We start from the raw sequence: 27244 nt of genomic DNA, 5'->3' as shown, positions 1-27244 counted from the left end.
AGTATGAGGACGTAATGTACAGTTGCAGACCAGTAAATATATCTACGAATACACTGCACTGCCCTAGGATTCACCAGGAACGTCTCCCAAGTGAAACAACTTACCCAAACCTGCTCCATATTCATATTCAAACCTTGTTGCTCTACCAAGAAATATTTTAGAGTTGCTTGTTGCTAACAGTATTTAGCAACACATTTGCTTAAAAATAAGTAATCAACTACTTTCACGTACACCACCTCTTCTCTCAGGATGAGCAAGTTCCTCTCCCTTCTGGCAAAACCCCGTAACGATCATTAAGATGCCATAACAATCATTAAGATGGGGAGAGACACTTACCGTGACCCGAAAGGGCGTCGTGGCGGCAGGCTCCATGGTGGGGTTCTTCTCAGTGACCCCGCTGGGCATGCTGCGCCTCTGCCCACACCTCTCAGGGGGGGACTCTGTGGATGGTACAGAAAACAAAGGACATTTACAAACACAGAAGCACAGGAACAGTCCAGGAACGTCAGCAGGCCGTGCAAAATGTGGCTTCTTCCTTTGAGATGCCCTTGCAAATGAGCCAACACAACCATCCCGCTCGTGTTTCCCACAGCCGCCTAGAACAATGTTCAATCAGCAAGACTTTCACCTTCAACAATTAGCATTTTTTATACAACTGTAAGCTTCAGATAATGCCTGACAGGTTGGCATTATCATTATTTCCAGTCTGCAGATGGGTAAACAGAAAATGTATTGAGCTGAGTGAGAATTATATGCAAAGTACAGATCCATGCACTTGTGGACTTCATACTCCTAAGGGAAACTGCTAATGGGGTTACAGGCACAGGATGCTTAAGTTCCCTCTCTAATTCCTCTAGCAATTTGCTTTCTAACTAGGAAAAAATTATTAAATCCTGCATTTGCTAAGGTATAAAATGTGGATAGGAATACTTACCTCTTTCCCTGCTGGTGAGGAAGGGAGGAGGTTGAAAAGGCTAAATTAACAAATATGCCTAACACTGAGAAGATTTAGAAAGGTATTAGGTAAGGTCAGCAACAGCATTATGAGGTGGTGTTTCCTCAGCTCACAAACCCTCTTTGAAAGCACCACGGAGCTCATAAAAACAGACCTATTTCCAAGCTGCCATTCAATGGTGCTCAGACCTTGTAATAATCTTCCCTTCTCAAACCATTCCAGAGCCCTTATTAGCCAAGCATTTCCATCACCCAAAAGGCAGAGCTGTGTCATCTCCATTCTGTTCTTCAGGAAGTCTAGAAAATGGGCAAGGCCTGTGGTCATGATCATATAGGCAGTCAGTGATAAATTCAAGAAAAAAATTCAGGTGTCCGGACTACAGTGTTCTCAGGAGTGGACACAGGAGACAAGGGCAGAAGAATCCTCCTCCTCCTCCTTGAACAGAGCTGCGGCTCTCCAGGAGCCGAGGAGGCTCCTGCACAGTCTTCTGTATGAATCTACATGGGTCAGAGATCTGCGTGTGGCTTTGCAGGTTAAGAAAATGTCTTTATATAGATCTCTACAGCAAGGCAAGCAGGTTACAAGTAACAGCTCAATCATGTTTATGAGCAGAGTTTAAGCCCCTATAAAGTGTCCGGAGTATGAAACAAAGGACTGAGTAAGTCTCCTAGTAGTGAGGAGTAGTTCATTTTCAAACACCAGTTACTTTGCTGCTCCTTTGAAAGTAAGCACATGGGATTCTTCTGAGCTGAGTGCTTCTCTTTTGCTGGTCCCTGCCCTGCAGTGACACTGACCACATCCAAGAGTGGGAACTCCACAATTTTCACTCACAGCCAGACTTTTGGGGACATGAAGAATTTTTACGTTCAAAATCAACCCAAAACTGTTTAAAAATTCTCAAAATAGGTACAAAAATTAAACAAATATCAGGTGGCATATAAATACATTGGTAAGGTACAAGCTGGGGAAAGGCTTTTGTCAAAAACTGTCTTCTTGTGACTTTTTTTTTTTTTTTTGCCACACACTAATACATATCAAAATATTGTCCACTGCCATCAAATCATGGTCTCCTGAATACAGAATAGTATAAGCTTTGGAGAAGATGAATGAAACTCATACTTCTTATTCTCCCAGGCATCAGAATCTTCTCTACTCTTTTATTTATCCACATCCACTGGGTTGGACTTTTGTTAACTGAATATCTCCCTTTCTGTAGGCTTCTTTTCCACAAATATTTTCTGTCCTTCATGTCACCTTATCAACAAACCCTTCTGATCTATAGAAATCCTTATAACTTTTGAAAGACAGTCTGGATATGTAACACTGAGTTAGTTACTAAAAAATATGAAATCCAAGCAAAGACAACAGCAAATCAACAATACTTTCAGAATGACACTGAAAAGCAGATTTTTCACACAGTTGTTTTTCTTTTTTTAAAAATTATGAGCATAAAAATAAATTTTAAAAATGGAGCTGAAATAAACATTGGGGGAACTCCTTCTAATACACAATTTCACAGGCAACAGGTGTGCCAATGAGTATTACATCATTGCTAGGATTCTTGGTTGGGAATGTGAGGTGGCCTGAAGAAGAATACCTGCTGCAAAAGGAAATCAGATGGTAGACGCTGCTAGAGGGAGGCTTCTACAAATTAGTATGCAAAGAAATCTAAAGATGGAACAACCTATACTTCAGAATGTCTCAGACAACAATGTTCTCATAACTAGTGTAACTTAGAGGTGGTTTGTTTGCCAATTCTCAGCCTCTGCAATCTGCAATTTGCTGCCATCAGGTCTTAGCAAGGAGGGCTGTCCCCTTAGCAAGGTTCTCCCCTTGCCAAAGACTGCAGTCACCCGGGATCTGTAAGAAACAACTAATACCTGCAATTCCACTCAACAATTCCTGAGATGTATCTTAAACTATTCCAGAAGGACAGATTGTGACATTCCACCCATGGACTGGGTGAAGTGCCTGTTTAGCATCACCTTCCTTGGTTGCAAATCCTGCCCATAATTCCTCGCCAGTGGCCACGTAACCTGTATGAGAGCCAGTCAGCCAAAATCAGCCAATTCATTGCTTTCACAACTTCCAGACAAGCCTTCTAATGTCTTGGCCACTTTCTTTGCAGAATGCTGCACTTTGAATCTCAAGGAGGCAACCAAGTCCTTTGGTGTCATCTCATTTCACACTGAGGATCCTGCCCTGTTCCTCTGAACAGCAGCCTTCTTTTTTTGGACTGTCATAAAGAAACTACTTGATTACAGCATTTTGAAAGTGAGTTCAAGATGACAAGACAACTTAAGAAGCTGCTTTGCATTTTCTTAATGACCAGAAAAATAAACGTTGTTCAAAGCATTTCTCATATACATGGTGGGAAAACAGGAACGATGAGATTACGTGAAAAGCAGCTGCAAGAAATTATTTCCCCCAGAGGCCGGCGGCACAGGCACAGAGCTGTGCTCCCCAGCCCCAACACACCTCTCACCTTCAGCACAGAGGGAAAGTCCTTGCTGTTCCACAGAGGTGTAACAGCACTGTTGACTTGCACCATAGTGGTTTGTCAGACCAAAGTGCACAATTGTCTCACTTTTGGTAATCTGTCAAACTGTTTCCTCTTTCAACCACACAGGTCAGACCTCTTCAGAGAAAGGGAGAGTGTGTTATGAGCTGGTGTTGATTAATACCTGGGTCTGATTGCTCTGAACTGTACTCTTAAATTCTTACTTCATCATTAAAATATATCCAAGGCAGGGCCAGCAAAACACATCGGTTTGACCCAGACCAAAATACAGAGGTGGTTTAGGACCTAAAGCTTCCTATTATTCTTAAGCTTATGGTTCATAAAGTGTTTGGAGTCAAATCTCCATTCTAGCTTAGTTTAAGCAGTGTGGGTATCACTGGAGAGGGGAGGGTTTCCAGGAGAGATACATTACAAAACTCTTTATAAGAAAGCAGAAATAACGAGAAAGAGGGTTGGGTGTGGGTGTTTGGGGTGGGGGTGGGGGTGAGCTGTTTGTTTTAAAGGGAAGTAAAAATAGCTTACAGGTAAATTAGTAACTCCTAACTACCAGGCATGTACAGCAGAACAGTTTTACATAGCGAACAGTATGAATACATAAAGGCTTGAACTGCCCTTTTTATTTCTTCAGGGTTAGAGGAAAAGGCTTAGGCCGGGTTACTCTGCCTAGAGACTGGCATTTGCGATGTCTGCTAAAGCAAGCCCAGAGTAACACCGCAGCAGCCAGCCACCGCATAAAAGGTCGCTGTAAGGCAATAATAAAAACCCTCTCCATAGCCACTAGAGGCTGAAAAAGAAATGTCTTAATTTACAGCAGAAGATATTTAGATTAGCCATTGGAAGAAGTCTTCTCTTAACACAGACACACATAAATGTATGTTCAAGCCTATCTTAAACCTTTCCATGGGCTGTCAGGCAAGGTTCAGGTACAATGAGCTTCCTTTCCTCCGTTCTCCTGGGGCAGACGGATACCAGATGATCTCCCAAAATCCCTTCCAGCCTTATTTTCTGTGATTTCTGACAAATTTGCCCACTTGTGCATAAGACAAGCAAGTTACAAGAGATCAGATTCAATATCTGACTTCAGCCTTCTCTTCGCAACCTCTAACGCATCTCCCTCCTCTCCCGAACTCCCGCTCCGTTTCTGGCTGGACAGACTCTGCGGCAGTTCTGTGACACCTCTCAATAGCACAAAGAGTCCAGGATCCTCCACTGACCTCTGTTACAGACCCACAGTGTGACCCTTGGACATTTTAATGCTTCTCATCAGATCCACAATTGATAAAAACCTTGAAAATCCCATGGGAACACTGCAAGGTTTCATTAATGAATGTCTGCCATCCATTTTGTATCCCAGGATAAAGCATTCCAGAATGAGGAACAGTATTACTGCAGGCAGCTAACCACGGAATGACATTTCCAGAAGCACTTAGTATTATGAGATAACATCCTCACTAGACAGTGAATTTCTCTGTTAGCTTAATACTATCCCTTAGCTCATAGAAATTCCAGGATTATACCTTCATTTGTCCATTTATTTGCTCTACATCAGATTTGATCTGAGGACTTAGACACACAGTATCTCAGGGCACTATTTGCTCTCCCAAAGTCCTCAACTTGTTATGAACTTAAAACCTCCAAATCTTTCTTTTATGACACAGAGGCTTGAAAATCACTGAAGTAACAGTCTATTAAATGAGGATTATAGTGCAGGCATACTGGATCTGAAAATGGATTCCTTGGGTGTAGTGAGGAAAGCCACATTACCCAGCAGCAGAGATGCCAGTGGGCAGAAACAGATGCCCACAGAAAGGGATTGCTTTCTGATTCCCCGCAATTTCCACCAGCCCACAATGCAATACCCAAATAAAGGATGGGATATATATACAGATGAGCAATATGAAGCTGTCTAAATTACTGTTGGACAGCTGAATCAGGCAGGCCCACCTAAGTATATTACCTGGCCCTTTGGAAGCTCTTAAAAATCTCAAAATTGGACTGGAAAAGGTTCATAAGTCACTCTGAGGAGGACTGTGGCCATTCTGATGGAAATTCCTCATCTAATTTTCTCCTCATTGTTGACAGCATTTTTCCTGTACTTTTCTAAGCTTGCCCAATGATAACTGGCCATTTCTACTCAACGCTGTTTTACTTTCACCCTGCGTGTTGTCGAACCGTGCTGCTGTGGTCCCTCCCAGTTCTTTTTCAGGAACATGTACTTAATCTCCCCATAAGCAGCACTGCTCAATGTCTGCCACAGTCTGACGCTGGGCTGGGGCACGTTCACCTTACACAATCACAGAAGCAAGAAGAAACAAACAAAAGTGCTTCCTGCTGTTCCAAATATTTAGAGAAGGCTGCAATGTTTTGGGTTTTCCCCAGTGCAGGATAAGATCTTCAAAGAGAAACTTCCTTGACATTATCAACCCCCTGAAACCTCTCCCGGGTTACCACACATAGCTGGGTCCAAAATGCTGCTTGGTGTGTACTGCACCAGGATTTTTTTTAAGTTGAAAGTATCCCACTGAGTTCTCTGCCAACAGGACACATAGCACTGTAAACACTGCACATTAATTTAGGACCTAGGGCTTATGAATATTTCTGAAACTGTTTCTGTACAGTAATAAACACATTTGATTTGTTAACTAATTCAAGGCATTTGAATTGCCAGAATAATTAAGCCTTACTACACTTTTCCATGCCTGTTCTTCATGCTGCAGAATAGTAGCAGAGCAGCGTAGCAGTCCCCCCAAGGCTTCCAGGACATCAGCAGAACAGACTGTGAGGAACTCCTGGCACCCAAGCTCTTGTTTAACCCACTCAACATCACTGCCTTCTTTGTTGCAACTTCTCAGACACTGCCACAGAGCAGGTCATTATGTGTAACAAACACATGAACAAATATTAATACTGTTTACTTTTCACTTAGCAAGTGAGATGTTTTTACATTTGCATTACCTGCTCTTGTGAATCACAGCTAGTCCAAGAGATCATCAGGATTATGCTCTCATTCGTGGGAACGAAATACATTAACTCCTGTTTGTTCATCTCTCTTCACGCTCTCCCCCTCTCCTGATCTCCTCTCACACACAATTCCAGGGATCAGCCAGTGGAAGACACAGTATGAACAAAAGCACAGAGAACTAGCTGGAAGGAATAACTAACAAGCAGGCACTTCCCAGCAAGTTGATTTTCTGATATGAAACCGTTCCAACTCCAAACAAGAAAGGGAGGTACAAATCTGAACGATCGTCAGAGAAGGCAGCAACCAGAAAACGTCTCCCTCAAACTCACCAAAAGGAAGCCGTGCTTGTCAGCAACGCACATGCCATGGCACTCCGAACAAGCCAGGAATAAGAGAAGTAGAGATGATGACTTCATCAGAGGCAGCAAGAAAGAGAAGTATGACTGGAATGCCAGGCGAGCCAGCAGCGCTGGGGAGACACGGCAGGAGGCCAGGTTCCTGCACCGCACCGCAGTGACGTGCTTTAGGGAAAGGAGACTTTAGAGGACAATAAAACTTCACCAGACCGTCTGGAGGTAATGCAGAAAACTAAGAGTTCGTCAGAACCAAAAGCTGGTGGAAAAGCTCCTACAGGCAGCCCCGGGAGAGGTCAGACTGGCTCCCGAATAATTAACCTTCGGAGTGATCCGCCAATGAAGGGGTGCTCCTCCCTGTCCTGCCCCATTGGTTTGGTGCTTGACATCTCCAGGGTGCCCCAGAGAGCTTACCAGGGTGGAGTTTCTGTGAAACCAGAGGGAACAGGAATTACCGGTCTCCTGCTCATACAATTACACTCCATGAATTAATTTTATTGCTTAATGAATTTAGGTGTTATTCCTCTAATTTCTGCATTATCTAATAACTCCTTACTACAAACACAACCGAGGAGAGGAGGAGGCACATAGTGACAGAAGTGATTTATTTAACACGGCTCACAGTAGCATTTATGAATTAAAAACAATCCCTGGAGATGAGATATTTGTAGTGCCTGTGTGATTCCGAATACTCAGGAGAGGCTGCAGAAAAATCTACATTTCAGATAGCTTTAGGTGGCCACGTGAGTCCAGGAGGAAAGATGGCTCTTTAATCTGAATCCAAAGGGGTCTTTAGAAGCTGCTGTTAGAATAGGGGCACTTTTTAGAAGTGGAATATTACCCCGGGAATAAACAACAACAGAAAATAATAACTACTGAGTTAAGCCAACTTTACCCTTCATGAGGCACGAATAACTTTGAATGGGAAGCAGAGATGCAAAAATGTCTGATTTCCCGTGGACAAAGGTCAGTTACGAACCACTGAAAGGTTATGAATGCCCTTGCTAACACTCTCTTCCTGCTCCCATCAGCTGGACTAGAAATACAGCTGCAAGGCCAGTTTCATTGTTCAATTACCCGGAGAACTATTTATTGGAACCTATCGCCCAATGCCCTGCTGATCCCTCAGTGAATTCCAGTTGATCCCTTACAGCAATATTATAACCATTATGCCACACAAAATTAATTAAAAGTCAAACCTTTATTAGGCAATAAAATTGACTTTTAAATAAAAATGGTCGTGAAGCAAAAGTTTAGGGCAGGTAATGCTGCCCTCTGAAAAATCAGACTCATCTAAAACCAAAGCTAATGAACACTCAGAGTGGGTATTCTCTAGGCTAATGAAAGCTTGTGTCACCACCACTTTTTATGTTAGAATAAAATTATTTCTCTTTGCATCTAGAATCTCTAGCTTAAATACACTTCTGCAATCCCACTGGCTGTACCCACAACTCTTCTACATCAGAATCAGTGATTTACTCCCTGCTCATTTAATGCTCTAAGCAGAAATAGTTTCCCATTTTCTCATGCTCTCACTACCTTTTCAGAGAATTAGGGATACTCTTTACAGAACTATAGCTTGTAAAAAAACCCCTCACTTATCTAACCATTTACATACAAAACAAAAAAATAAACTGGAATCATTACTTGCCTTTTGTGCTACACTCTGACACAAAATATTTAGAATTAAACAGTTAGAGGCCGGTTGTATGCCTATAGCTAATGCTATCCACAGTGACTACACCAAACAGATCTAGCTTCTTACCATTACCTTTTTTTCCCTCACAGATGACTTAAGTATTACAAACCCCACTAAATTCAGCTTAGCAGGGGGAATGGCATCTCTGACTCAACTGTGGCCCTGCCTGAAAGCATAAAAAGGCACCTGAAGCACCACTCAGAGCCATACGATCCTCTGCAGCTACGAGAATGGTGGCTGGGACAGCTGTGTGAACTGAAGAGCCTTATTAGAACTGGCTGGAAAACAAAAACCAATTCAACTCACAGAAAACATCAGACCACACTGCTTCCCACCAGCTAAAAGTATGACCATCTTCTCTCAAAGTCGGACTAAGATCTTCTGGAAGAAGAGCTTTTTCTTTGTTAAATAATGATTTGAAGTGTCATTGACCTTTGCCATAGCACGCTGTGCACTTTAATGGATCTCATATCATCTCTGTGTCAGGTTCCCAGATATCGTGTACTGTGTAGTATTTAATATTCCTCATACTGCTCCTGAGCAAGTGCTATTAATGGCTCTCGAATCTAGTACGGAAAAAAGCTGTGCTATTTTTCTGTGTACTTGATATGTATCTATTCCTCTCTTTTCTCTAATATTACCCAGTAAGAGAATTCTTTCCCCAGCAGCATGCCGAGGTGCTTTTTGATGCATGCAAGCAGCAAAGGGACTTACTGCCCTTTTCTCGTGTCTTTCTGTGGGCTTTGGCTGCCCAGTGTTGCAGCCTCTTCTCTCCTGGAAAGCTCAGTTAGGCCTTCCAGCATTCAAAGCTGGAATAAACTGTGTTTCTGTTATCACCCAGCAGTGGGGTAAATGGAGTTTTGCTCTGATAGAGCAGAAATCCAGCTGCCTCACTAGAGGGAGCTGAAGCCCCTTCCCTGGCCAGCCCAACCCAGAGCACTGACCCAGCCAGAGGACAGGGGAGATCTGCTCTGCCTGGGAGAAATCTGCTTCTGACACGGACAGCAGGGCTGTGGGGTCTCTCTGGTGTTGTCCATCTGCTTGTTCAGCTGAGTTCAGCCAGCCAACACCTCTCCTCGGGGCAGTTCACGTCCCCGCTGCAGATGCCGGCACCGTCCATGTACTTACTGCCTTCCTTCTTGTAGGTTAGTGATAGATATCTAAGGCAAATTCTGCCCTCATAGAAGTTGATGGGGAATATATTCTCTACCTGAGGAGACAGATTAGTCGTATTTGTCAAGAAAAAGATACTCCCAGAGGGCAAAAAAGAAAGAAGAAAATAGCACAGATGGGAAAGGAAAGCTCAGGTAATTCTCAACGTGAGGAGTCTGAAAATATACATGCTAACTTCTCTGTACTACAAAACTGAAAAAGCAGATCCACGTCCAAAAGAAAGACATAGCTGCAGGTCCCCAGACCTGGTGCCAGGGTGATGACAGGGAGAGACTATAAGGCATCCAGAAAATTGAAACCCCTTCTAAAAATAAATAGCAAATCATGCTGATTGACCAGCCTTTATTACAAACTCCATTTTACTGTCTGGTATTTTTTAATTAGATATATATATGTATTTGGTATTTTTGTTCTTTATTTATCAGTCTCAGAAATAAAATATGTATGATATTTATCTTTCTTTGGTATGATGTCTAGAGAACGAAGAAATTCGTCTTTTGCTAACGGCATATCATTAGGAGCCTTTTCTCCAGGGTAAAATTGAAATCAAGCACAGACTTAAAAAATACATCAGAAAAAGATGAAATTCTAGCCTGGTTGGGGACCAGATTGTGGAGACTGCTAATACCCTGGTTAAACTGGAAAGGATGATAAAGCGAAGAAGAACATAAGCTTCCTCCTATGTGATGATAAAGACAAGCAACATGGAGTCTGGAGAACAAGAAGTCAGCTCTGGGGAGGTTTAAATTAGGCTCATCCATCATGCTTAACATTTCTGCAAAGATTCAATGCTGTTCCCGTGCTGCTTTCGTGCAGCACTTCATCAGCATGGCTACCTATTCACAGAGGCAATCTAAGGCAACAGAGAAACTTCTGTGCTCTGTAATCTCGGTCACTGCGGATTTAAACTCTCCCACCTCTCCACAGCGTCTGGGACAGGGTGTGGAGAACACAGCCCTCTTCCACTCGAGACCACCGGCATCCCCGACGGGCTGAAGCACCGTCAGGGGCCAGCTGCCTCCGCAGACTGCTGGCCCAACACGCGACGGCCATCAGCGCGTGGTGGCCGAGGGCCACAGACGCCTGGCAGACGGTCTCGCGTGGACCTTTCGCTAACCTCGTGGGATCCCTGCCGCAGAGTGGCTGGAGAACAGAGTGTCCCTCCTGCAGCGAAGGCTCCCTCTGCGGTTTCAGAACAGCTGACGCAGGTCATGCCAGGCCTCCCATTTCATTAAAGCTCCCGGGATTGCAAAGGGGAGTTGGAAATCTCACAAGAACAGATTGCGTTGCAGCACGTTGGCCCTCTTCGCTTCCGATTTCAGAGAGAACTAAAAAGCAGAGGCACATAGTGCCACAGGGGCACCCCCAGTGAGACGGGAGACACCCGTCCAGATCACAGCCTTGTTTTTGTCTCCCATCAATGAGGTTTGTTTCACTGGAGAAGCGTTCTTACGTTTAGTTTGGGGCTTTCTTAGGAGCTGACTTGGACAGGTGAACTACAAACCAGTTCAGAACAGTTTACTTTGTGTGCGGAGTAGCAGCACCGTATAAATTAAAACTTTGCGCAGTTTAATTACTAGGCCATTTTTCCAGTCGTGCATGGTGGCTGCTGTAACAGGTCTGTACTGGCAAAATGCAAATTAAATAAATAAATACTTAATTTATAAGCATGATTCATCAGAGGTTTCATCTTCTATGGCAAAGAAACAGATGTTCTATTGATGGCACTTCATTAGAGAGATAAATGGGGTCACATACATATCTCTATTCACATCCATCTGCATAATAGACCAAACATTAAGATTTGAAATTCACATAGTACATGCAGCTTTTACATCAGCCTGAAAGAGTCTTAATGCCCAGAGCCAATTAATCCAAGTTAGATTGCCTTAACATTGAAGGAACTTTAATATTGTTCAAGAAAGCAGAAGGTTGGGATTTAACACTGGCTATTTGGGATACAGTTTCATTGGAAACACTTATAGAAGGATAACGGATTTTAACTAACTGGATAGCAGTAATTTTTGGTACCTACTGGACAAAATTTAGTATCTCTCCTGATGAAGCAACTCAAAGACAGCATTAAAAAGCAGCAGTGACAGGAAAGTCTGAAAACACTGTTCTTCCTCCAGTTAAAATTATGAAGGGTTAGGATTAGGAATAGCGTTAGAGATAGCTGAGAATTTTTTTCTGTTTTTCCAAATGTTTATGCAGGAGGCCTAGGAGTTCCCCTGCCAAATAGAACAAGTCTCCTTCATTTTATTATGCATTAGATACAAGATAATGCTTACAAAAAGAGTGTCACCTTCTCTGCCAACCTGATTGTTTTTTAAAGGTGAGTGCTTACACAAATGTTCTGCATTTGCTTGTGTGTGGATGTGGGAGTGTATGCACACACATGTATGTTAGCATACAGTGCGTTTGCAACACATTGGCAGTCTACCTATGTGCCTACATACCCAGAATATTGCTGAAAATACTTCTTGTCCTACTGCTGTTACTCATACGTCTTTCTTCTAGCTATTCAGACTCTTTTAAGCAATCACTTTACATTCCACAATTCCTAACTGTGGAATGTAAATCCTAATTTATTGTGACTGATACTTCTATTTCCTTCGGAGGCGGGTGAGTATTTCTGCTTCTCTTACACATACATGCTCTGAAAACATACTTGCAGGTGTCAGCTTCACAGGCTCACTTTTTGTTTTCAAGCAAACATTGCCAGTGCCAATGAAAGAGATAGGAAAGAAAACATTAAAAAGCAGTCATGTTTTCTTATTTCCTATAAATAATGGTGTGCTGCAGCTGGACATAAAGAAACCACCAAACTACTATATTCCTTAATGCAACTAATCTATAGCAATTGTGCTAGCTTTGTGATTGTGTTGCCATGCTTTTTAAAGTGATATCCACTGTTTACGTACAAACAAAAATGTGTCGTAGATTACAAAAAGGGATCTAGTAGGGCTATATTCACTAGTACATTTCCCATCCTATTTTTGAAGTGGGAGGGAGCAGGAGGATGTTCTTATCTACACTAACACTGACACTTGCATTTTCCGTCCTAAAGAACATGCAGGGTATACGTAGGGATTCCTTCCTCCACTGCTGAACCGCAGTCACTCCAGGGAGCAATACAGTAGCTGTTTGGCAACACACTGCAGTGCTGCAGAACAATTTAGCACGTTGTGAATAGCATTCATTCTTCCTGGGGAGATTAATGCACTACACCCCACTCTCAGAAATTTTATCTTGGTATTCACCCAACATTCAGCTGGTCCTAGAAGTAAAGTTATATAAATGAACACCAAATGTTCTCACTTTAAATACGCCAGCCAGATCAAAATTTGTTCCCATCTAAGGGTATAAAGGTAATAACTGTTAACCTTTGACTGCTAAAAATGTAAAGGAAAAATATCTTTCATTTAAAACTTGCTCGTTTGGTTACCATGGTCACTGCTTAATCATGAAGGATGACTATTACTTGTTCCTATAGTAACCAAGAAGCTTAAGAAGCATCCTGTAATTTAACTCCAGATGCCAAATTTTACAACAGTCCACCTATTACCACATTTGGATATTTCAGAACAAGCCCAGGCTTGATCTCTGACTGTACAAGAAATTCACTGATGCAGAAGTGCTGTAAGAAATCAACAATGTGAGCACATAATGTACAAAAGAAACTTGCACTTCAAATAAATTGGTTTCTTCAAAAAGAAACATTAAGTGCTCAGCATCTGAGGATTCCTTTTTCAGTGTAAATGTTAATGAAGCAAAACTTTGGCCGTCTTTATTCTTGTCAATGTTTCTCAAAGTCTATACAATTGCAGGGAATGTTTTTCCCCAAAGTGAATGCTTCAACGCTCAGCTTAAAATGAACTTCTGAAGTAATGCTGAGTAGCCAGTATTCATAAACGAACCTGCGAGAGCAGATCAGGACTCCCAGCCTAGCTCTCAAGAACAAACCTACAATGAAAAATTTGCGTGCCTCATGCAAGCAAGAAGCAATGGACAGGACAAACCTTCCAAATTCAGGAACCAAAGTGTTGCTCTAGACAGCCTTTTATAGTATTTCTGCATATAAAAAAAAGCGCATAACACTTGCCTAGTGTTACTCATCACCATAAAGCTTTACCTTCAGCACCACCGAAGAAATTTTAGTCAGAAGCTTTGTCTCCTGTAGGTCTGGGGAGATGAGGCTTCCAGAAATTACCTGTGGCTGACACTGTTTCTTGACCCTCACCAGCTCTATATTGGGTATGAATTCACAGATTTCAAAAAGCCATCAATTTTTACATGTGCTGATTTCCAAAGGGGCCTGAGGAAACTCAGTTTAAAAGCCTGACCCTAAGGCTGTATAAAACAGTGAAATGAGTAAGAAAGTTCTGGGGTTTGTGTACCTTTTTTAATACACATATACACAAACACACAAGCAATTAACATCTAAGTTTAAAATATGCTCTGCAGTGTTTAAAAGGAAAGCAAACTACCTTCAGCTAGTGTCTGAGTCGAAAAAAAGCAAAACTGATAATGCCCAAATATGGAAAGTGACCCAGCTCGTTCCCAGCTCTGTTGAGAGCAAAGTAAATTAAAGGATTATAGAGTGCCTTCAGTGCAATAACTTAAGGGATTAGTGGCACACTAGAAGACCTTCAAGGGAAATATAGGTTTAAAAGCTTTAAAAGGCAGCTCTGTGTCTAAATTGTTTGGACTGCCACAGCTGTAAGGAGACAAACTTACTCTAATACATAAGAGATCATGCAAAGCCTGCTGAAACCCCTCTAAGCACGCTTTTGGAAGCAATTCTTTTTTGGACTCAGACCAGGGTTTTTAACCTCTTTCTCATTTATTACCTATGGCTTTTAGATAAAAACTCACTCTGCATTACTTGGGAGCAACTCTGCTACTTATATTTCCTTTCAGAGTAATCAGTCCCTCTTAGCAATGCTGTTAGGGGAAAGTGAGGTTACTACCAGAAGGAAAGGACTTAAAATAGCGATAAGCAAAAGATGTGCAAAAAGAGACAACAGTCAATCTTCAAGTTGCCTGAAAGTTGCTGGTACAATTTCCAAATTTCTGTCACAGCATTAAATGAGCTGTTCCTTGGATAGTAATTTCCCAAGTTACTCTTAAGCAGTATTGACAATTCTCACAATTTTATCAAGACTGTTGTTCTATTTAGTTACCTCTTAAAGGTGCAGCTGCTGGGACCATGGGACATTCAGGTATGGGACTATGGTCAAGATTTTAGAGAAAGAACATGAGAGTCAAAACTCCCGAGTTCTCTTCCTATCTTGGGGCAAAAGGAAAGTCTCAGACAAGAATACAGAGCTACTGGAGTTTGTGCCATTACTCTGTCATTGACCATGCATGGCATTTCCTGCAAGTTATCTCTGGACACCTCACTGGTTAAGTAAGAATGCATCTACCTAAGGCTTCTTTCAAGTCCACGAAGTATTTGCAGTTCTTATAAACATGCCAAAGAAAATCAAACAATTGTTATAAGGTAGTGTTTTGATTATGCACGAGGATATTCAGAAGACATTTACTGGTTTGGTTAGTGCCACAAACACCACAAGGGACATGTAGCCCACACTAAAGGTATCAGCAGACACATACACCTTCCCCATTGCCCAGTTTCATCAAGATTCTGGGTTCTTTAGTCAAATCTGCTTCTTTTCAAGCTGTTTATCTGACTTGCAAAGCTCACTGCCCCTGCCTCAGCCCACATACACAGCTACAGCTGCTGACACTGAATCAAGGTGGCTGTGTTGTCCTGCATGAGCCTTCCCCCACGTTCCACGTTACTCCCTACAGTTCTCCTGTCTTTCTTCTCCTTCCCTTCCTTCCCCTACCCCTTTAGTGTCTCACTATCAAAACTCCATATCCAGCAAGTCTTAAATCACCTCCTCTGCAACGTTCCTCTTAAAATCTGACAGAAGTTACAACATGTGGAATTCAAAGGAGGAGGGAAATACAAAGCTCTCAAAAATGCAGGATATTGTCATTAAGAGGACAGGTGAAAAGTAAATAAACAGTAAGGCGTTACCTCATACTGCCACAAGCAAATGAAGTGACTGGTCCCCCAAATCCCAAACATACTCCAAAAACCACCCCACAGTTTGTTAACATCGCATGTTGGGCACAATATTATGGTTTAAATGCACTGTAGCTCCAGACACTAAATGGCAGCACGGACCAGTGGTTACACACGACATGGCTTATCAGGAAGTCTGTGTCTCTGGAAATAGAGGCTCTTCCTTCCACTACTGATGACAGCAAGATGGGATGGGATATTTGTAAATCTTACTACATGTGCGTTTCTAGCTTACTATGCAAATACCAGAAGGGCCAGTGCTGCTTGGAGATTTACTCTGGTGTTTCCAGTGGCTCCTATTGGGAAGTTTTAAACCTTGATTAATTTTGAATCTAGTAGGAATTGACACATTTGTCACAGAAAATACTAAGTTTTGATGTTTCTGCATTTCTGACATAGTTCTAAACGAGGTGGTGTAGGTCAGTGTGGCACCACCAGCACTGTAAGTGCAAAAGAAGGAGCTCGAGGCACTGCTGACACTGTGCTCCTGCTGAAGGGTCCATCTAACCTTTGCCTCCATAGACAATAAATTCACTCTAAATTTGTGTTTATTAAATGGATACTTAGAATTCTACATCTGTTGTTTTCATATCAAAACAATTCAAGAATTCCTCCATCATGCACTACTTCCCAAGTTATTAAATTTAGTGTAGATTTTTATTAGAAAATTAAGCATTGAACAAACACAGCAAAGTCTCAGCTGGAGCACTAGCACTAAAAATAGCATGGCTGCCAGTGAGTATTTCCTACAAACAGTACAGCTTAAAAAATTTTGCATATCTTTTCTATGGGCATCTGTCAGCCACGCTGTTAAAATTTCAATGAAAAGCTGCAAGAGTTCTGCGGTGAAATAGAAAATGCCACAACAGAGACTTGAAAAACAAAGCAATGGTCATTAAAAACTGCAAAGCAGGAAGGTCTCCTTTTCCTGACATTTCAAAGACACCACCCTTGGAAAAAAAAACCCCTATTGCTAATGTTTATTACTGGACTCTTCACTCGCCAGCTCCCAGCCCTTAAATGAAAAAAATTGTTTATGAAATATTTTTTAGAAAAATGATAGGTATTCTAAGGCACATGATCTGGATTCTTCAAGAAATCTCACATGCAGGAGACAGGCAAAGTGTACACATGTACCCCTTTAGCTATCCAGGATATAAGGCAATAGAATAGAATAGAATTGTACTTTTGATTGGCTACTAAAGTGAATAACTTAAAACTTATAACTTAAAATCAAGTAAATTATAAATTAAGACTGGGAAGAGTGATTCTAAGCTTGAAATGATCCCAGTGCTGCCTGCCGATGCTTATGACTGGAAGAAGGCCAAGCAGGGCAGCCCACATGGGAGTCCCAAGGTACAGTGGCTCGGTCTCGCCTCAGAGACCAGATCGACCAGGCAGATTGACCATTAATATGTTATTATGCTCATCTTTCTTTCCAGACTTGACTTCCTGCTGACCATACCTCATTCAGTATCAACCACTGGTAAAGAAAGATGTGCTGAAAAGGCAAAATCACTCATCTTGTCAAATTTTGTAGGATATGAGTCAGGGAACAACAGTAAAACTGGAACATTTTACTCAGATTTCTGCCTGCCAATATAAATACATGCAACACATAGGCATACTTGTATTTGCAAGGGTAACACTGTATATTTCAAATTTCTACATGCTGATGCAGAATCAGTTTCTTTTAATAAAAAGCCATATTCTTTAGTCTTACAGACCATTAAAAGCTGCTACTAGAGGTTTGTCAGATAGATATGGTGTCTCTCAACAAATTTATTATGTAACAATCTAGATGCAATACAAAAGATCAGAACGACAACCCAGTAACAGAAGCGAGTGTGAAAGAGGAGGTTATAGTAATGTGTGCCCTTTATAGGCAGGTGCACATATGGGGTTCTGATGGTAGTTTGTATTCATAACGACTATTCAATTTGTTAAAAGTAGAGACCACAGAAAGAAAAATCAAGGCTCAGGGGCACATACTGGTTTGGCATGCCACACCCTCCAAAGAAGGCATTGGAATTGTGGGCATGTGTTCTGTTTGGACAGCACACAACAAATTACTTATTTGCTTATTTATTCATTAGCTGATTATGGCACGGTTCTTTGGAGATAGGTAGGTCTGGTCAAAACTGATCTATCAGGAAAGGTAGGTTCAGATATGATGCAGGTATTCTAATACCCAGGCCTTTGCCATAGCTAGAACTATCTAAGCTAAACTTCATTTAGAGTAAGCGCAGACAAAAGATATACATTGAAACACATATGCTTTGAAAAATCTGAAAGGCATGCAGTGTGATTCAAAGAAAAGTTAATTGTGGGTCATGAAAAGAACAAAGTATTGTTTAAACATTTCATGTGAATTATTTACTTTCAGAACCCTGAATCTTACTTAACAATATAGTGGGACTTTTCAGTAAGAGCAAAATTTCAAATGAGACAGAAATCCGTCTCCCCACAACATGTAATACAGTCGTGTCCAGGGCACTGCCCTGGGCTACAGGACAAAGTCCTGCAGAGGTGGAAAGGAAGAAGTACCATGTGGCATTCCTGGTTGAACATCACTTTTTGTTAACATGCTGCAAAATAGATTTTCAGCTAGGAAAGATTAGAGAGAAGTGTGTGAAATATCAGCTAGCTTTAAATATAATAAAACCTCCTTTGTTGTTATGTCATTCTGTTACATGCTGGGACAATTTTCAAGTCTCTGCTTCCCTTGTCCCCAGCGAGTGCCTTAACCTCTAAGGTATTGGCTATTTGGGTATAAGTTGATCTTTCGTTTATCACTTAAAAGGTTTTCATTTCATCAAACAGAGGGAGAAAGACTAAATTCCAGCCGTTTTCAAGAGATGTGTATCTGAATAGCATGCACTGAGAAAAAAAATGGTCTGACCTTAGCCTCCAAGCTCTCAGTGTTTGGTGTACTAAAATACTGGGCTTTGCTGAAGATCAGTCAGTTTTCTCTTCACAGCAGCCATCAAAGGAAAGGAAGAAGAAAGCCTGTTTAATAAAAATCCTTTTTGTAGAAGACCTTGAAAAGCATTTGTGATAAACAGAACTTAGAGCAAGACATTTATGTCCAAGGAGCTGACAGAGGCAGAAGTATCAGGAACACTAACCTTCAAGATCAGGAACTCAAAATGTTCTCAAATTCTTAGAGCTTTGATGACAACTGATTGCCTACAGAGTTTTACAAAAGAAAGACCTGAAGCCAAAGATGCATTTGGCTCAGATATGAAACTGTGAATGGAGCACCCGTGAGTAGTTTCTGTGAGCAAACTGAATTTTCAGAACACTTGCCACTGACCCCTGTTCCTTCATTATAGCCATAATTAAGTAGAAGCAGAGATACCATGAAGAAAGCCACAGACCAAAGTACTGCAGGCAGAAGCAGGTGTTGTTTTTACTGAGAATTTTCCTTCTACCCTCTCTGCCTCCCAAGTACCTTCCACTACATTAGATGGATCACCTGGTAGTAATCATAATTACTGCCATGATTCCTCATATACTTACACACATCTCTGAGCTGAACAGATGGTCCAAGGCAGAGATGGGGTTTCTGCAGTTAGCTTTTTTAACTGACTAACGTATACCTGCAGCGTGTCCTGAATCTCTGTGGAAAGCAAAGCCAGGAGATTTCAGACATTATCATCATTCTAACAAAGATTAACAGTGGGGTAAAACCTGTCTTGTTTATCCATTATCAAATATCAATAATTTAAACTTGCTGGAGGCGTGATCACACAAGCCTCCTGATAGCATGCCTTTCTGTTCTGGTCTGATTTGCCCCCCCATCAGTTTCACTGTTCTTCAACTATTCTAGCCCTGGACCTCTCAAAGGGACAGACTGGCAAACATACTGAAACTTGTGATGAATGTGTTAAAAGCACCAGGGCTAACCAGAGAACTCTAGAATGGAGGATACCATCACACAAACCATCAAATAAGCTGGCTGTCATTGCGAACAGCTGAAAGTCCTATACATTTTTCTGCACGCTACATCAGATTGTCTCCATGTGGAGTCCCAACAGAAAGCACTCCCCTACTTTCCTTAGATACTTGCATAGAAAATGCACATTCTGTTCACTTTGCCTATCTGAAATGCACTACAGCAGAACTTTGCTGAAGGGAGTGGTTACCTCTTTCTTTGTACCTCGGGAAGCAAGACCAATTTCCCAAACTAGGTCTCAGCTATAACAGCCACCTCCTAGGACTGCGATGCAGCTGTGCAAGCTGTAACCCCAGCCTTACTTTTACTGTTCGTCCTCGGGCAGGCTGCACTCCATACTTACAAAAGGCCAGCAGGCAGCATTCATGCAGCAGTGCTCATTAGAAGGGCATGCGTGGATAGGTGGCATTGCCCCCTCAGGGGGGTGAGAGTGGGAAGTGGCAGTATATAAATACATGCTTTTAAACACAACCTCTTCTTTATTCAGAGAGACTGACTGATATAAACTAGAGTGGGCTGAAAGAGGTTCTTTGACTCACAGCTTTTGGAAGAGGAGCCATGCTGGCAGCAGATGGCAGCACCTGCATCTCATGGGTGCTCCAGTGTCAGCTCTGGCATCAGGTATTTATCATCCAGGATTGATGCAGTACAAACAGTGAATGATTCCAGATGGGGAGAGAGGCTTGTATGCCAGCAGAGATCTCCTCCTCCCTGGTAAATGTGTAACAACTGCCTGATCCTCAGCAAGTTCCCTGTCTAAATGCATGCTGATAATCTGCTGAAGTGACACACCTTGGAAAAGCTCAACTTCCAGGTATCACTGCTCCTCCAGCTAGGGCCACAGGCTTACCTGGGCTCTGTGGGGATCTTGGCAAAGGGTCCGGAGACTGGAGAGAGTAAATGTTGCCAAGAGGATGTCCGGGAAACACACGTGGCAAAACAGACCATTGCCAATTCCTGTGCAGTAACTCCAATACTCATGAATTTATGGTAACCTCCCACTAAGGATATCTGATCTATGACTATCTTAGCTACAGATAGCAAATTACACTGCAGATCAGCATTTGAGAAGGGGACCCTCAGCTCCTTCCTTCATGCAAACTTGTAGGTTTTGGAAATTAACATTACATCAAACCCCCAAAATCTAGAAACTCATTCTGACTTCTACAGTCTCCATAGCTCCCACACCCCTACAGTCTCCTGTTCATTAACCTGCAAGTGGGATCAAAACTGTCAAGGGAAGTATTTCTGTTGCTGTATTCTAGCACTTCTTTCACTCTGTCCAGACTGGGAGCCAAGGCGCTGGAGCAGCAGGCAGTGATTCCGGACCCTGGACCAAGCCCTACCACTGACCTATTGCATGACCTTGCTGTGTGACACCACCACTGCACAACTTGCTTTCTGCATCTCTTACAAAAACATGTTGAAAATAAAGGGAAAATTCTTCTCCAGATTTTCAAATCCCTTTTAAGATCTACAGATAAGAAGCATTCGACTAGTGCTGAGTACTATGATCCTCCTAGCAGGCAGGAATCCTAGAGACAAAGTGTGACAAACACAAAATACTCAGGGAGAGATCAAGAGCAAGAAGATTTCAGTTGGTTCAAATCCAATTTCTTACAAACATTAGGGTTGATTTCCATTTCCATCAAATCTGCCTGCATATTCCTTGTGTTCATGACAAATTACACTTTTAAGTTCATACTGGGTTACCTAAATGAAACTAACACATTTAGTTTGTCACAGTGACTGAAATGACAGTAAAATATTTTGGTTTTGCACAGTACACAAATAAAGGGGGGAAGGGAACTGTTACATTCTTGAGTTTACAAACACTCCTCCCTGACAGGCAAAACAAAAAAAAAACCCAACATGGAAAGAAAAACACTGCCTGCTTAAAGGAAAAGATGAAGCTCAGGGACTGATTTAGCTTCCTATTGTTTTCTCAGTGATGATTCAAAATCCTGAAAAAAGTACTGTATGCCAGGAAAAGAAGAAAGAGGACATTGCACTAAGCTAAATCTTGCAGTGCTAGAGCCTATTTTACAATCTACTTCATAAATCAGAATTAAGTCCAGTGAGACAAGCCCAAGCCTGGATTTGCACAAACACCTGATGCAGTGTTGCAGTGGTGCTTTTTACTACGGCTTTTTATTCACACAGTAACAAAACAAGTTATTTTTAGTTAATGGCTTTGATTAAGCTCAAGACATTATAAATATGACTGGGTTGTCACACTAGAGGCCAAACACAACCCTTTCCCCTCCTTTCTGAAAAGACAGTTCAACAGCAAAATGACTCAAAGACTCCCGCTTCTTTGACTGCTTTAAAGATAGGCATAAGCATCAATAAACATTTATTTCACACTAGAAGAGAAAGCCAGAATAGCTTATTTTAAAAATGCAACTGGGTCAGTAGCTGCCTCAAGTAGAATAAATGGGCTGCATGAGTGAGTATGCCCTAAAGAAACATTACTCTGTGGACCTAACTCCTGCTGATGAGGACAAATAGGCCCTTTTAGAGCAGGATTTTTAAAAGCGCAAAGTGATTTGGGAATACAAGTCCCATAGGTTTTCGCAATGCCCCAGGATCACAATCTTTAGGCTCTTTTGAAAATCCTACCCCTAAACTGTACTCAGCTTTGTAATTTCAACCCCCCCGGTGATACTCAGCTCATGAAAAACAAGAAGTTCTAGCATACAGATACCATCTCTTAATCAAGGATTTTCCAATCTTTATAATCACCAGTTAGGCCTCCAAACATCTCAGCTAAAAAAGTAGTTACCTTAATTATACAAATTGAAAAAAACTGAACCATGGATACCTGAAAAGTCTGGGTTAGTTAGAGTTACACGAGGTGTTAAAGCCACTGTAAGGAACAGCACCCAAGCCTGACTCCCCCAGCTAAACTCCTAAAATTAAGCCGTTCTCCCTCCCCAGACATGACCGCAGCACTGCACAAGCAACTGACCTTCCGTAAAGCTCGACACACGCCTCATAGGGAGCAGGTACACTTACAAATATTCACACTGGTCATTCTTATCTACAGTAACGAAGCGACCTGTAAGCAACAGCACGTATGTCTTTGCACTGTCAATTAAAGAGAACTGTTGTTGCAATTACCCCTACTAAGCGGCCTGTTCCGGCTCCGGGATCTGCTTCGCTGTCTCTGAAGTCGTGACCTCCGGAGCAGTCGATAGTAGTAAGACGGTCTCCCAGAACTTTTCCTGCTGTTCATTGACATTTTTGTATCTATTTTACACACACACACATGCAGGCACAGGTTCACTCTCCCCTCTGGCAAAGTAGCAAGAGTTCCAGCCTTTAATTAACTGGAGGTTGGCTCTTTGGAGTGGAAAGGGAGAGGGGGGAAGAGGAACTCTTCACTTTACACATTTAAAAAGAAAAACAACAAGCAGAAAACATAAAAAAGAGAGAGAAAGGGAAAAAAAGAACGCAGCACCAGAGTACATGTCTCAGCTGAGGGAGGACTTGCAGCAAGCAAGATAAACTGTACTAACAATTCCTGCCCCCAAAAAGATAAGCCTGCTGGAGTTGGAATAGGAAGCCAGAGTTGGCCTGGGCTCTTGAAACGTGAAGAATAGGCTGGAAGAAATCCTGGACTGGATCCTCTCCGCCGGACAGCAACATCTGATCAAACGGTACTGAAAAAAATCAACAGCTTGCTGCATAAAAACGGCTGGGGAGCCTTAGGGTGCCAGCTAGTTTCTACCTGCCCCGGCCATCAGATCATTTCGGAGATGAAGTTTCAGGCGGCTTGGTCTGCAGCAGGAGGTATCTACGAAAGACTGGGTTGGGGAAGGGTATAATGATTTCCTGGCCATGGGACACATGTTAATAATCATCATGGAGCAAAAGCCCCGGAAAATAAAGTGAAACTTGAGAGGGGAAAACTTTAATTAGAAGTTGAATGAACAGAGCTCCAGACTCCCCTGGAGGCCCATTTCCTTTCAACATTCAAACTGAGTTATAGCACATCCCACAAATTAGAGAAAGAGCCTATTTACCATTTGGGTTCTGATGGCAGTGAAGATTCCGCCTCCGGCTCATATTGCTCAATAAAATTACATTTCAATGGGCAGAATTAACACTTTAAGTCACGGAGGAGAAGAAAAGGAAAAAGAAAAAGAAAAGAAAAAGAAAAGGAAAAAAAGAAAAAGAAACAAAGAAAAAGAAAAAAAATTTGACTAACCAGATAAAAAAATTCACTCCACATTTACAGTTTAAAAAGGCCAGAAGTGAATTGTCCAGAATCCTTCATCTAAGCTCCTTCCCTTGCCAGCACAAAAAGCGCTCTGAAGGAAGAGCGATAGACAACATTTCAGAAAACCAGAATGGTGGCCAAGAACTTAACGCACTGCCACTTCTTCTCACAAGTTGGCAGATAACAGGAAAACCTCATCAGAGTGGGATGAACTGCAAAATGACATTTGCACAATACATCTCTGCATTGTGTCCTAGTTTTGTCATTTTTCCCAGACATTTGTGCAAATTTATCTTTGCGGTGTCTTGTGAAGCTGTAGGACTAGACAGGCTTGGCTGAGGATGAGCTATGTTCCCCAGTTAGCAGGAGCTTCAGAAGTTTGAAAGCTTCCCTGGATTATCCTGTGTTGTACCTTCAATAAGAAGAGGCAGAAACTATCAGACTTCACTACCCTCACCAGGACAGAAGTCCCTTCCCCACCACCAACCAGCCACCTTAACTTTAGGATTTCACAAACTCATGCAGTTGCGGAAAACATCAGAATTCTACAAAACCTGTATTTTCTTATTTACGTATTGAGGAGTAAACCCGTGATGTTTACCAGCTGAGAAAGGCCTTTCCAGGAGGAAAAGCCAAGCCTGGATGTTCAGTGAAGTCCATGCCTGGTTTTGAGGCCACACGTGAGGAATTCAGCCCAGCTTTCAGGCAGTGCAGGAATGAGCCAATCAAGGGGGCAACGGCAAGTTCAGGTCAAGGAGGCAGATCCCAGCTGGACAGCAGAGGCTCCCGCCTGGCTCGGGAGGGGGATGCTGCACTGGGACATTCCTCCGCGCTTCCACCCCCGGCACCATCAGCCACCCAATCCCACATCAGATCCCGGCAAAAACGAAAAGGCTTCAGTTACTACGCATCTGCCCTCTCCTTGTTATCCAGAAATTTTTTTTTTTCATATTTGGGCAGATTAAAAAACAAACAATAAATACAGGAACAACTATAACCATTAATAACAGATGAATGATCATCCTTTGCAGTTGATTCAGTTCACAAGCAGGGCTGAGAACATCTAGAAGACAGTGATGGGAAAGTCTGAAAATACTGAGGTTCGGTTGAAAGATTTGCTATAGACAAGAAGCCAAATATTCAGGTGACTCTCTGCATTTTTGTGTCCTAACAGCTGAGCTGGTAGCTCTTAAGAGAATCTTGGTCAATTATGCTTTTGTCACTAGAAATGTCTTTAAAGCAGCCTATCCAATTTATTTCTCCTTTAGTCATTCCCAACAGCAAAAAAAGGCACTGATGGAAATGAAAGTTTAAACAAAACCATTTAAAAAGCTCACCCAAATTCAGACAATCTAAAAGGTGAAGGTTCACGTGCTTTGGTTTTGCTTAATTGGAGCCAGGTGACTCATCCTCAATCCACCTGGGATGCAGCGAGACACAGGCACTGCTGATCTCCCCAGCCTCTGCGAGCAGGTGGAAACAATCAGGAGATACCGGACGATGGGCCCACAGTCTGTGCATTCACCTACAGGTACTTAAGCATCTGTTCCATGTTTAGGGATTTTTAGTTTTAATCAACCTGGTACTTTCAGAAACATTCATACAGGTGACCATAAAACAGGAGAAGTTAATGGGGGACTATAAACTATCGTGACAAGAGAAAGCAGCCTCACTATAAAAGCATAAACGCCTGGGAGTTTTGTTCAAGTTTTGCCAGCTTGCCTCTGTCTCTCTCACTTCAACAACGTTTTTGAAGGCTTTGAGTTCAGATGCTACGCAGCAGCAAGGAACAAAATGAATGACCCATCTGGGAGGGAATGTGACTGGTCTGGACCTTTCCAATTAATCCAGCACTGCTCTTTTTTCTTTCTTTTTTCTTTTTGAAAGCCACATCCTGATACAAACACTCTTTTGTGTATAGCAGAATCTATCACTTGCAAACGTTAGATATATTAAGTGCTCTGGAGGGAAGTTGACAACATTAAAATCTCTATCTCTAAAATAACACATCAGTCTGGCTGTTCCCTCCAAAAAGCAAGATGGGTTCAGTCATGGGCTCTGCTGAATCTCTCAGTAAGAGGAGCAAATGGAGCCAAACATAGCAGTGATTTTGGGGGTGTAAACTCCTCCTCCCCAACACCGAACACAAACCTAACCCATGAAATTAAATATCTACCAAACTGTGACATCTCAGTAAAATATCCAGTCTGATATACTGTTGAGCTTTAAAGGAAAATCAGAGCACCCACAGCTGACCTGGCATACCCTGTCATCTACTTCTGTTATCCTGCCATTAAGCCTTCTTAAAACTGGATTTATTTCACTCCTTTACCAAAACTAACAGCATGTGAATAAATTTTAAATTAGCACCAAAATAAGTTCTGAGATGGAGAGCTACACAAACATTGGCTTGTTTGCTTTGACATCAAAAGAAGCAGGCTGTTGCCTGAGGCTTTGCTCAGCTATAGCGGGGCTGCTTGGTCCAGGGAGGCCGACAGAAGCCATGCCTCCCCAGCGGCTAACACTTGCCTTTTTTATCATTTGTTTATTGCTTTGTGCTGGGAAAATAATGACTGTACTTCAGAATGCACATTCCCAAGGCAGCTCCTACCATTAAACCTCTTGCTTTCCCAAAGGGCTTTAGAGGGAAACAATCATTCCTCTTAACTCCCTCTGATTTTATGGCAAGGAACTTGAATTCCTTATTCTGAAAGTGAAAGTTTCCGTGCTCTGTCAGTGGGGCCCAGCCTGGCCCCAAAAGCTCTATTTGTACAGGTATGAGGATACACTGATTTGTCCACACATGTAATTAATGGCCTCTGAATTTAGACTACCTTCTGGAAGACAGCAGCTGTAGTGATTTCATTTCAGTTTCCCATACTTTTTCCACAAAGAACTGAACTGAGGCTTTCAAAAGTTAAAACAAACAAACAAGAAAAGGTTTTGCCTTGGCCAGTAAAGGGAGGAGTGGTGGATATCAGCTTAATTTCTAGTTTGCATTAGATCAATGAACTGCAGACAGATCATTGAGAAGTTGACAAAAATCCGATCGCAACCCAGATTTCCCTGTCACTAACTACACTACCTCTGAAGAATGATTATATTCATTTCACAATCCGAGGCAAAAGGAATAAGGGAATAATCTCTACAAAATATCTGTCTTTTAACACAGAAGAGAAATATAACAGTGTTCTTGCCAGTGATCCTAGACACTCTCAAGATGTGCCTGCTTGAATTTGCTTACAAGTCCATCGCAGTCTTCAGTTCAGCATACTATGAAGCTGGAAGATTTCCAGGCTTA

General features: G+C 42.0%; 1 protein-coding gene across 5 annotated transcripts in view; it reads right to left on the bottom strand.

Moving 5' to 3' along the window:
* DAB2IP (DAB2 interacting protein) overlaps positions 1 to 22863 on the bottom strand; it is a 165863-nt gene extending 143000 nt beyond the window's left edge. The window contains exons 1-2 of one of the 5 annotated variants that reach the window (XM_075056067.1): positions 22842 to 22863; positions 337 to 440 (exon numbers count right to left, since the gene is read on the bottom strand). In XM_075056067.1, the coding sequence (XP_074912168.1) occupies positions 337 to 405 (69 nt within the window). In that variant the 5' untranslated portion in view covers positions 406 to 440; positions 22842 to 22863. Of the gene's footprint in view, positions 1 to 336; positions 441 to 6431; positions 6640 to 6767; positions 6998 to 22841 lie in introns of those variants that run through there. The other 4 variants (XM_075056066.1, XM_075056065.1, XM_075056069.1 and 1 more) reach the window with 4 other exon arrangements.
* Between the last annotated feature and the right edge of the window lie 4381 nt (positions 22864 to 27244).

The sequence above is a fragment of the Buteo buteo genome, chromosome 23 (genome assembly GCF_964188355.1).
Source record: "Buteo buteo chromosome 23, bButBut1.hap1.1, whole genome shotgun sequence".
Taxonomy (NCBI): Eukaryota; Metazoa; Chordata; class Aves; order Accipitriformes; family Accipitridae; genus Buteo; species Buteo buteo.
The sequence above is the reverse complement of the archived record's forward strand: the minus strand, read 5'-3'. Positions and strand labels throughout refer to the sequence as shown.